Genomic DNA, 11,162 nt, shown 5'->3' on the forward strand with positions numbered 1-11,162 from the left:
GCGCTGCCAACTGCTGATAGGTGTTACACACTCATGAGCGTACCATTTCTCACCACAGAACCCCGCATTTCGTCTTCAACCCTCAACAACGCTCTCCTCGTCAGCACACGCCGACAAAACCACAATATGGAGACTCTCAAGCCCTTCCTCGCCCCCCCCCCTCTCAACCTCCCCCCAACAACCCTCGTCCCCCTCGCTCTTCTCTTCCTGCTCACCACATTCATCATCATCCCCACTCTCATCCAATACCACCGCCTCTCTCACATCCCCGGCCCCCTCCTCAACTCCCTCACGTCTTTGGTGTACGCCCGGCGCACCCTCAAACCCGGTTCGGCTCAATACGTCTATGACCTCTGCAGGCAATACGGCCCCCTGGTGCGCGTAACCCCCAACATTGTGGTGTTCTCCGACGCGGCCACATTCCGCCATGTGTGCTCCCACAAAGCAAAATACACAAAAGGGCTCTGGTTCGAGTTCTCCCGTTGGGATCTCAAAAGGTGGTCGTGCATAGCCATGCGAGACAACGAATCAAGAAAAGAGAGAAAAAACAAGCTCATTCCTGCTGTAAGCGCCCTCCTCCCCATCCCCTCCTGACAAACAAGATAAGAGGGGGGAAGGGTTAACAAAAGCAATCAGTGGTCCGGTGCTGGGTTAGCAGCGATGGAAAAGAGAGTCGATCAACAAGTCGGGGCTTTTATCGACTTGGTTGAGCGGAAGTATGTCTCGGGTGGTTCCGACACAAAACCAATGGAGTTTGGACACCGGGCGCAGTTTTTTACTCTGGATGTTGCCACGTCGGTGACGTTCGGACGGCCGTTTGGGTTTTTGGATAGGGACGGGGATGTGAACCGGTATTTGGAGATTACGGAGGCTATGCTGCCGATGTTTGGGGTTTTGGGGGCGCTGCCGCAGTTGGTGTATGCGATGCATACTTGGCCTTTGAGGAAGATGATGCCGGGGGCGGGGGATAAGGTGGGTTTTGGGGTTTTGATGAGGTGAGTTCCTTTGTCTAGGAAAGGGGGGAAATGGGATGGTTGCTGATAAGGGGTTAGGTTTGCGGAGGAGGAGGTGAGGAAGCGGGTTGAGGGCGGTGCGGAGGAGAAGGGAGAGAGGGATTTGATAAGGAGTTATTTGGACAGTGGGATTGAGGCGGAGGATGTGGTGCAGGAGTGTATCACGCTTGTGTGAGTGAGTCCCTCGACGGGAGCAGTACCGAGCTGATGAAGATAGTGTTGCTGGGTCTGAGACGACGTCCGTTGTCCTCCGCATGACGCTTCTTGCCCTGCTGACCACACCCGAAGCCTACCGTAAACTCCAGGCCGAGATCGACGCCTTCTTCAAAGAATATGACTCTGAAGAAGTCATCAGCTACACCGACACCAAGGAGCTCAAGTATCTATGGGCAGTCATCCACGAGACGATGCGCATCTGGCCCAATGGTGCTGGGCTGAGCTTCAGCAAGCAAGTGCCTGATACGGGGGATACCATTCACGGCTATTATCTTCCCAAGGGGTATGTATGCTTTTCTTGACTGTCATGAAGCCTTTAATCCTGACGACTTCACCACAGAACCGAGATCGCACAATGCATGTTAGGGATCACCAGAGACAAAACCGTATTCAGCCCAGATGTTGACATCTGGCGGCCTGAGCGTTGGTTAGAGGCAACTCCAGAACAACACGACGAGATGTGGGCAGCCGTGGAACTAGGCTTCAGCACAGGAAAGTATATCTGTCTGGGGAAACAGGTTGGGTTGATGGAACTTGGAAAGTGGTTCACCGAGGTATGTCTCTCTGACCCGGGTGACCGTCAGTGGTCAGGATGATCCAGGGCTGCATCGCTAATAGTTAGACAGATCTTTCGACGCTACGATATTGCCCCTGTCAACAAAGCCTCACCGCTCAAGTTGGTGGATGGGGTTACTTGGTTGTCATCAGACTTTTGGATTAGACTCACAAGAAGAAATAAGCAAGTGTAATGCCGGATTTCCACATAGCGCTTCATCGTGCCCGACCCGAAATCTGACCTTTTATTATTTCACACTGCTTAATCGGGGAGTTAAAGAAAGTAGCAGGCAATACCTAGCGTCTGACCTCTCGTGTAAGCCTCCTCCGATCACTCCACGTCTTCAATGTTCACTTCGGCCGTCTCAGCATCTTCCATCTCCACTTCCTCGACGACGTGTTCAGGGTTATAGTGATCGTTATGCCAGAATTTCCTCTCTAATGGTAGTGTCAGCACTTCAACTGGGATAACAGAAATGAGTTCTTGTCGCTCTACCTACCTTCATCCGTTATTCTAGGGCTAAGCATCCACTCTCTACCCCGCCTAATGTGAGAGAGAGAGAGAGCTACATCCCTAGTAGGGTACCCCTTCGGTGAACAGAACATTGATGGCAGGACACATGCGTGGGAGGTAGTGCCCACATGTGTGCTTTTGTCGATGTCAAGATAAGTTCCAAGCGAATTTTCCGAGTCGCGGCGCTACTGGCGCTGTTCCCGAACGAGCTTTCTCAAACTGGTTTCCAGAGAGCCTAATCTGGGGTGGCCTGACCACTTCTGCTCTTCGGATGAACCGGGGCTCTCCTCAGTCTTTGGATTGTGGGAGCTGAAAAGCCGGATTTCATGGATGACCTTGCTTACAAGTCCAGGGTGTTTCGATATGATCTTTGGCTCTGGCGATTGCCAGCTCCTCCACGGTGTAGTTGCCCATACATAATCGGTGCGGCGGCTCAAACAAATCTATATAGGGCTTAAACCACATGCACACGGCCTGGTACGTGCTTTTGGAGGCTTAGATAGGTATGTGTTGAACGGAAAGGGAAACCGGGGACAGCAAAGTGGGAGATGTTGGATCCGCGTCTGATTCGTCAACATGAAATGTTGAACTTGACCCTCTAAGGCTGTGAGAGAGATGGAATATTTGATTGGTATAGCTGCTGGAAATCGGGGCCGAGCTGTCTAAATATAGTAGGTACATGGAGCTGTAAGAGGCGGAGCAGTGAGCAGAGGCAACAAAGCGAGCTACCCAAAGGAGGGCAAAGAACCAAAGGAAACGGCCTGCAGTCAAGGAAAAAGCCAACAAAACCTTCAAGTCAAATTCTTGCTTATTTGCCAGCGGGCTTAAGTGGGTTTCACTGGAAGATCAAAATGCTTGCTGTGTAATAGATAGGGCCAGCTATGCTCTCTCTTGACTGTACACGCAAATGGCCAAACACGAAGAAAATCACAAGATACCTCTGCCTTGCCAGATGGTTCGTCTGTGACAATTGTTCAGAAGTACCTTCAACCAGTATGTATCCCTTTCAGAGGTTCTGGATAGGGGTTCGTCACACCTGGGTCTTACCTGGCACCTATTATGTGCCACACGTTAACAACTTTTAAAATAATTATTTCCGTTAAAGTAAACAAAGCGAGAATTAAACTCGTAATTTCGAACTGCTTTCGGGACGAAATTATCGATTCTAAATACCAATCCGTAGACTTCTTCTAAGTACTTAAAGTAAAGCACGGGTATTTAGTTTGGTTTATATATAAGCGGCTTAAATAGCAGTGTGTTATTCTCGGTACTCCGCATAAACCGTTGGCTTTTTATTATGTCTTCGGATGTTGTGACCTTCCGTCAAGATAGCTCGAAAAGAGACTCCCAGGGAAGCTCCTCTCGTAGGTGGGAGGTTCCTGGGGAGGCTCCCGGTGGCAGACTTGGTGAGGCCCTGGGACACTTCTCAGAGGAATGTCCCGCCGAGGGGTACGGAGGAGCCCAGGGACAGTTCCCAGAGGAATATCCTGTCGCGAAGGCCTTGCCGAGTCTCCGGCTTGTGGCTTCCGGAGGTGGAAGCCGGGGCGAGGACTCTAACGGAGAGTCCTCATGAAAAAGAAAGAGAAAAAAAGAAAGGGGCGATCACCGAATACAAAGGATGTGAACTGTGTGGTATGGTGAATGAATGCTGGGGAGCTTCGCGAGAAAGCTCCCGGTAGAGGTTTTATAGATAGCTACGGAAGGTCCCTGACCTCCGAACGTTTAAGCCTAATAGTCGAACCGGTAGTTATTTTAACAGGTATCTTGTTAATCGTTGAATTCAAGGTCGGCGCAGTTGTAAAATAGCTTTAAAATTATACATTATACGATACTTTGACTGCAAATTGTTAGGGGGTCTACAAAGGTGTCAATTCTGGTGTTGTAAGAGTGTGAGTTGCCTGGGTGGCTGGAAACGCCGAATCCAGTGGCTCAGGTCCCACTGGCAATATATTAATTCTTTAACAGAGGGCCTCATTGACTAATCTGACACCACGCAGTATGAAAATAAGTTTATCAGAATGAGAAGTGGGATAGGGTGTCACTCATTAGCCACGCGCCCTGCAAGCGAGTCCGAGAACGGCAACAACTTTCCCCTTGACACAACAAAACACTCTTGATGGCTGCCTAGGTGACGAACACCTTCTATACGTGCCTTTTTGATGCACGTGTGATTGCAACAGTGATTCAACCCAAATTCTATCCACTACGACTTTCATGTTTTTCTGAGCCCATACGCATGACTTGTTTCAACTATCAATGAGCTCGATCGTGATTTCATGGATGGACAGGTTGTGTTGGATTGACCGAGGGAATCTGCAGATGGTCAGACGTCAGTGACAAACCCGGACGACGCAAGGCACTCACAACCATCCTGCCATTTGCTATCAGGGATTCCGAGGAGTGCCAAACTGGCAGTTCTCTTCTCTAGGAAGGATGTGGCCAGAGATTGCTCCGCAGGCGTTAGGGTTTGCTTGCTGTCTTTGCTGCTGCTCGCCATCTTGAGGATCGGGTTGGGGGTAGATGCTACAGACCTTCACTACGAGATATCCCATTCTTTACCTTTGTAGACATCGCTGATATAGGAGAGTGTTGTTACACAGGATCGGGGTTTATTTCTACATTCGGAGATGTCAGCGACACGGGGAGCCGGAGCTGTCTCTCCGCCAGTACCAGGGACCACGATAATGTCTGTACGCGTTGAAGTGCACTTCCGGGCCCGGGGAACAGGCTCCGTCACGCTGTACATCACCACAGACGTTGTGAACCAAGAGCATGCCAGCAAGCGTCATCTTTAGGGTGTGTTCCCTGGTGATGGCTGACCAAGTTGTCAACGCCAAGGCACTGCCGCTGTTCCTCTAGGGCGTGGGGGATGTTATGACCTCAACAACATGGCATGGCGTCACTATTACAGTCTTCGGTGAGGATAAACAAGGCGGATCCCTGTGAATTGTTGAAGACCAATGAGTCGACCCCAACCAACTGTGATCATGATGAAGAATATCTCCTCATAAATTGTTTCAAGATCTGCAACGTCCTGTGAATTTTCACCGACTCACAAGTCTCGTACAAGATACGGATTGGTTACCGACTGACAGCCTAGTTTGGCAGGTACCTATCTTGCCAGAACCTAATACACATAGATGAAGTCTTCGTTCTTGACGTCGGTCATGTCCCGTAAAGCATTGTCCTCTTCCAGCGCCTTTGGCTTTACGCCAGTACCTGCCTCCTCAAGCTCTGCCGCCTTGCCGCTTTCCACTTGACCTTTTCCAAACATGGACTCGTCAACAAGCACGGCATTCTTTCCCAACTCTTCCCGACGCTTGGCGTGCCGGCGGTTCAGGTACATGAGGTAGAATGGGATGAGTCTGCCAAGGTCTTGTCAGCCACTGCGTTACGCATGTCAGGTATCCTTGTCACTTACATCGCTAGCGCGGCTACCAACACCAACATGATGAGATTAGATATCAAGCCCGGTCGATATAAAGGGGCATGATCGACAGAATACAGCAGTGGGCCGATAATGTTACCAGTACACATCCCGATGAAGACCATGCCAGACGTGCACTTCTTCTTGGTGTCACCTCCAGTGTTCTGCGCCTGCCACGCGTAAATCAACGGCGTGATGGCAGCCATGCATGACACCAAGTAGTACCCAAACAACAACACCCCTTTCTGTTCGCGAGGGACAGTCAACATGATAATCGTGCCCACAATGGGCAACACGCAGACCGCCGCAATCGTCAGTCCCTTGTGCTTGAACCTCGTGGCGACCCATCCCGAGGCAATGATGACAATGAACTGGATAGCCCCAAACGGGATGTTGAACAAGATGGCCTCGAACTTGGTGTATCCAAACGATTTGACGATGAGACTGCCAAAAGTTCCAATACCACCGCTCACAATCCTGCCATGTCCTGTCAGCAATCCTCTCCCCACGACACCTCAGAACAAAACTTACGAAATCGCAACAATAATGACAAACCAACACCAAGTCTTCAAATCCAGCAAACTCTCCCACACATGCTCCCACCTCCACTTCCCGCTCGACACCCCCATCTGGTTCGCCCTCAACCTCTCCACCGCAATCACCTTTTCCCTCTCGGTCAAATACTTGGCCTCCATCGGCGAATCCGGCATAAAAGCCAGCACGACCCCCGCATACACCACCGTCAACAACCCACAAAACAGAAAAATGATCTGGTACTTGAACATCACCCCACTCTCGATATGTCCCAGCCCATAGGTAAACAGGCTCCCGACTATCGCGGTGATCCCGTTCATCGCATTCCAGTAACTCGTCCGCAGCGTCTGCTCCCCCCTCCTCCACCACATCTGCGTGACGGCGATGCAGCTCGGTGCGATCATGGCCTCGAAGCTGCCCAGCACGAAGCGGAGTCCGAGCAAAGACGGGAAGCTGGTACAAGCAGCCATGATGGCCTGTGAGGAACCCCACAGGAAGATAGCAGAGGCGATGACTTTCCCGTTGGGGAACTTGACCAAGATGAAAGCGGCGAGGGGCTGCATCACCAGCTGGGCGATGTAAAGGATCGAGCCGAGCCATGAGTACTGCTGCCCGACGAGCTTGGCGTCTTCGGTGATGCCGAAGATGGAGACGTATGACAGGGAGGATTTGTCGAGCTGTTGGAAGAAGTAGGCGCCGAGGAGGAGGGGGAGGATGCGCGTGTCGATGCGGCGGAGGACGTGGCGCTCTTCGTCGCAGGTGAAGGTCGTGTCGGTTTGGGCGTGGGCTTGGAGGAAGGTGGTGGCTTTGTCAGTGGGGGTGTCTGTAATGGGGGCAGGGCTGATTTCGTCCGTTGCGAGTGCTGCTGCTGCTGCTGCTGCTGCTGTTGGCCCATGGGCTGGGTGAGATTTATCTGGGGTGGTCATTGCTGGCAGATTCGACCCTGAGGCTCTGAAAATGACCGAGTGACAAGTGAGGACTGTATGAGCTTGTGAAACCAGACCGGCACCATGTCCATGGACCTGGAAAGAGGGGATTGATCGACTGAAAGGTGAAGAGGAGGTGGTTGAGGGTCTATCGCTGCTATTTACACCGAGATATATGCAGATCATATGGTAGTTCGGCAGTGATGGGCCAAGAGTTTGGATCTATGGCAGCCAGAGGGTATCATTCCCGCCACGGAAGCTACTTCAATGCAACAGACCATAGCTGTGCATATCCACGAAGGACAATGTGTCCATTCATTGGTGGGAATTCAGGCTGATATTGAATGAGCGCAGATCGTCTGGCGAGACAGGCCAGTTATATGGCCATTGGATAGATACCACCGTGCCGTAGGCTATATCTGTTGAATTCCATATTAGTATCATGGGCAAAACCGTTGCTACGTCACGGACATCGGTGCTATTGTCATGGGCGATGTGTGGTAGCCCCTGAATTACCCCTGAATGGACCCACCTAAATTTGTTGAGCCAGATAAACACCTGGTGAAGTGATTCATGGCATCATTGCCTCATCTGGACTGTGTGGCCTATCGAATGGAACCTCCATGAGTGATGCATTATTCAGCGCCAGGGGTAGTCGGGCTGACGACTCATACGGAGCGGTGTTTGGGAGCGTTGTAAGGCTCTGTTGGAAATAATCCGTGGTGGAAGAAACAGAGCTGATGAAGTGGTTCACAGAATAGTGGATATTCTGAGCTGTGCAGCCAACAACGCCAAGCATTATCCTTCCAGGCAGCAATGGCGATGTGGGTTTGGCCGAGGTGTTGGTTGAACAAAAACACTCAACCCACATAAAGACCGCTCCCACCCAGAATTTGGTTTCTACTTCCAGTCCATGTTCAACTGAACAGCACACAAACCAGCTTAAACCCCATCAAATCCTTAGACTCGCCTCCAACCTCAAACAATAACTCAGAGGAGAACGCACCGGCCTGGGGCAGTTTGCCTGTGGAACAGTACATTCTGGTACTCTCCTGAACAATAAACAACACAAGAAGTGCGACTGACTCAACTAATCTGTGTAGCAAAATTGAAACGCCGACCCTCCACCGCCTCTCGCAGAGCAAGGTGATGCACTCGTCAAAGCATTCATCAACGAAGATGTCACTGGATCAGAGTATCAGTCAACCACACACGTTCCAACTCAACAGGAAATCAATACCATCTTGAAACCTTGGCGCCCGCAGAAAATCCGCGCCATTGCCGCTAAACGCCTGAGTATCTCATGGCCTGATTTCAAGAATGAAGGGTTTTGCGTCTTACGAACCTGGTATCAGGACGGTGAAGAAGCCGACGCAAAACTGGAGGAGTGGTTTGGCTATGATGAGCTCAAGGGCTTGTCCGAGGTCGAGATCGAGGAAACTTTGTTAAACCGCGACCGCCAAGGAGGGGACAAGATGAAAATGAAACCAAAGAATAGGTGGTGGATGGTCCTCGACGACAAAGACATGATTGATGTGGAGGACGAAACAACGACGACGACTGGCTGGACGTGTACAAGATCTTTCCTGAACTGGCGGCCCCTTCGGTGCATCGGCGATTGAACGTCATTGACGCACTCGACAACCTGCACTTAGACGGCACCCCCTACCCGAGAAAGAGCGAGCCGAGCGAAGAGGCGTACGAGGATGCAGTCCTGGAAGTGGCGAGTGGTGGTCTTCGATACCCGCTTGTCATCCTAAATCAGGAGGCTTTCGAGACGGGTCAAATATACCTTGCGTGGAGGGATGCCAAGGGAAAGGTGGTCAAGGATATCCGTGATGACATCGCAGGGTTGCCATACCTTCAGCATGATATCCATCGTGTTTGTGCGTATGAGATAGGGTGGTGGACTGAGGCGTGCTTCGGAAAGCAATACGACATCCATGGAGAAAAGGGAAAGATGATGCGGAAGCTGCTGCCTTTGGTGAAGGAAGCAGCGAAGCAGACGATGGCACACAATGCAGCGATGTACGGATGGTGAAGTTGCCAAGTCGTCGTTGGTTCGATGCTCGAATTTTCGAGGGACTTGTGTTCGGTGAAGGCCTTTTGTTCCCCTGAAGATCGACCCACAATCTTGAATGGAATTGCCTTGTATTGTACTAGCCAGTTTCCACGAGTCGTTGCTGTGCCTCATAGAACATCAACAACTGCGGCGGAAATAGCACTAGCACCATGTTCCTGTTGATAGACGGCGGTAGCTTCCCGGTCTGTAATAATGCAATGAACTTGTGCAGAATATTGAAGGCAAGCACTATTGTTGGCCCTGGGGGAGTCGCACATTCCTCAAGATAAAATGGACAATCTCTGCATCGCACTTGTTGCGCCTGTGTTGGTGTGGGAAATCTGATTAACGACCTCATACCTCGTTACGCCCGCGCATAACAACTAGTCAACCGAACATCGTTTCTACAGCATCTTTTACCATGGAAAACATTGTTTTCAGTCCTGATCTTACCATTGCCGATAAGGTGGTTCTTGAGAACCTCAGCAGCGAAATCGAGATTGGGCTCCTCGGGGCAAACCGCGAGTCGATCAAAGGTATCTTGATCATTGAGACGACGCCCTCCTCTTGATTTCCAGATTACATGAGTAATCGCTGACAGGTTGTTGAATATAGCCCGGAGAGACTCTCGTGACATAAGCGCTCTGCAATCATTTAACGACCCGAAGAGCCAGGACTTCGACCCTACCGTCCTCTCGACCTACGATCTTCGACACCTGCGCCGTACACTGCCTGTCATCGTCGGCAAGAATGTAGTAGCGCCATACATTGCATCGGCACGTCGCATCGTGCGCCATGAGACGGATGTGGTCATGGCGACACACCTGATCCTCTACTTCAGCACCTCGGTGCCCAGCGCCATTTGGCTGTTCTACAACTTCACCTACCTCCACGGCGTCGTTCACTTTCTCATGCAGGCCTGGTATACAGGCAGCTACACCCTGATGAGGCATCAACACATCCACCAAAATGGCGTTTTGACCAAAGACTCTAGTCTGGTACGCCTATTCGACATGTACTTTCCCTATGTCACCGATCCATTGATGGGCCACACATGGAACAGCTACTATTATCACCACGTAAAACACCACCACGTCGAGGGCAACGGACCGGACGATCTCTCCTCCACCCTCCGATACCAGCGCGACGATCTGCTTCACTTCCTCCACTACCTCGGCCGTTTCTTTTTCTTCGTCTGGCTCGACCTCCCACTGTACTTTTTCCGCAAGGGCCAAACCGTAAATGGCGCCAGGATCCTCTTTTGGGAGCTCTTCAACTATTTTTCCCTTTTCATACTCTACCAACTACACAGTAAAGCGACGACGTTTGTCTTTCTCCTCCCGCTTCTCCTTATGCGCCTTGGCTTGATGGTTGGCAACTGGGGCCAGCACGCGTTTGTGGACCCTGACGAGCCTGACTCGGACTTTCGCTCGAGCATCACCCTCATTGACGTCGCTGTGAGTTGTCTCGTCGCTTGACGATGCATCATCGTGCTAACGTCCATCACTTCCACAGAGCAATAGGCACTGCTTCAACGACGGCTACCACACCTCGCACCATCTCAACCCGAGACGGCACTGGCGCGAGCACCCCATCGCTTTCTTGCAGCAAAAGAGGAAATATGTCGAGGAGAAGGCGTTGGTGTTTCACAATATCGATTACCTGATGATTACGGTGAAGCTTTTGCAAAAGGATTACGACCACCTCGCGAGGTGTTTGGTGCCCATTGGGCAAGAGCAGATTGAGCTTTCGATGAAGGACCGGGCGGACATGCTGAGGGGTTTGACGAGGAGGTTCACGGAGGAGGAGATTAGGGAGAAGTTTCCCAGGGCGGGTCAAAAACAGAAGGAGTTGTGAGCAGCGTCAAGGACATGATGCGGCTTGTGGTGTTTCAGCGGATAGCATATAGAGGATA

General features: G+C 51.2%; 4 protein-coding genes across 4 annotated transcripts; 3 read left to right on the top strand and 1 right to left on the bottom strand.

The window, feature by feature from the left end:
- Window positions 1–36: 36 nt before the first annotated feature.
- QC761_501940 (uncharacterized protein) lies at window positions 37–2,040 on the top strand. The gene is made up of 6 exons (XM_062879431.1): window positions 37–564; window positions 637–995; window positions 1,053–1,184; window positions 1,231–1,512; window positions 1,570–1,783; window positions 1,856–2,040. Exons 1-6 carry the CDS (start codon window positions 127–129, stop codon window positions 1,976–1,978), a joined length of 1,548 nt encoding a protein of 515 aa, XP_062730408.1. The 5' UTR covers window positions 37–126; the 3' UTR covers window positions 1,979–2,040.
- Window positions 2,041–5,315: 3,275 nt separating this feature from the next.
- Window positions 5,316–7,540, bottom strand: QC761_501930 (uncharacterized protein). Its single transcript, XM_062879430.1, has 3 exons — window positions 6,257–7,540; window positions 5,720–6,202; window positions 5,316–5,663 (listed from the first exon to the last, which is right to left on the bottom strand). Exons 1-3 carry the CDS (start codon window positions 7,369–7,371, stop codon window positions 5,426–5,428), a joined length of 1,836 nt encoding a protein of 611 aa, XP_062730409.1. The 5' UTR covers window positions 7,372–7,540; the 3' UTR covers window positions 5,316–5,425.
- A 461-nt stretch (window positions 7,541–8,001) lies between these two features.
- Window positions 8,002–9,226, top strand: QC761_501920 (uncharacterized protein; the record flags this gene model as incomplete). Its single annotated transcript, XM_062879429.1, has 4 exons — window positions 8,002–8,009; window positions 8,127–8,229; window positions 8,328–8,720; window positions 8,765–9,226. 4 exons carry the CDS (start codon window positions 8,002–8,004, stop codon window positions 9,224–9,226), a joined length of 966 nt encoding a protein of 321 aa, XP_062730410.1.
- Window positions 9,227–9,582: 356 nt separating this feature from the next.
- Window positions 9,583–11,104, top strand: QC761_501910 (uncharacterized protein; the record flags this gene model as incomplete). The annotated part of the gene is made up of 3 exons (XM_062879428.1): window positions 9,583–9,783; window positions 9,863–10,704; window positions 10,763–11,104. Exons 1-3 carry the CDS (start codon window positions 9,669–9,671, stop codon window positions 11,102–11,104), a joined length of 1,299 nt encoding a protein of 432 aa, XP_062730411.1. The 5' UTR covers window positions 9,583–9,668.
- Window positions 11,105–11,162: the final 58 nt, after the last annotated feature.

The sequence above is a fragment of the Podospora bellae-mahoneyi genome, chromosome 5 (genome assembly GCF_035222275.1).
Source record: "Podospora bellae-mahoneyi strain CBS 112042 chromosome 5, whole genome shotgun sequence".
Taxonomy (NCBI): Eukaryota; Fungi; Ascomycota; class Sordariomycetes; order Sordariales; family Podosporaceae; genus Podospora; species Podospora bellae-mahoneyi.

Bases quoted from the DNA above. Each gene is read 5' to 3' on its own strand.
- QC761_501940 (XM_062879431.1), top strand. From the start codon at position 127: ATGGAGACTCTCAAGCCCTTCCTCGCCCCCCCCCCTCTCAACCTCCCC. The intron at 565-636 runs GTAAGCGCCCTC...AAAAGCAATCAG, and splicing joins AAAACAAGCTCATTCCTGCT to TGGTCCGGTGCTGGGTTAGC. The intron at 1,513-1,569 runs GTATGTATGCTT...ACTTCACCACAG, and splicing joins GGCTATTATCTTCCCAAGGG to AACCGAGATCGCACAATGCA.
- QC761_501930 (XM_062879430.1), bottom strand. From the start codon at position 7,371: ATGATCTGCATATATCTCGGTGTAAATAGCAGCGATAGACCCTCAACC. The intron at 6,203-6,256 runs GTAAGTTTTGTT...AGGACATGGCAG, and splicing joins GTCATTATTGTTGCGATTTC to GATTGTGAGCGGTGGTATTG. The intron at 5,664-5,719 runs GTAAGTGACAAG...AGACCTTGGCAG, and splicing joins TTGGTAGCCGCGCTAGCGAT to ACTCATCCCATTCTACCTCA.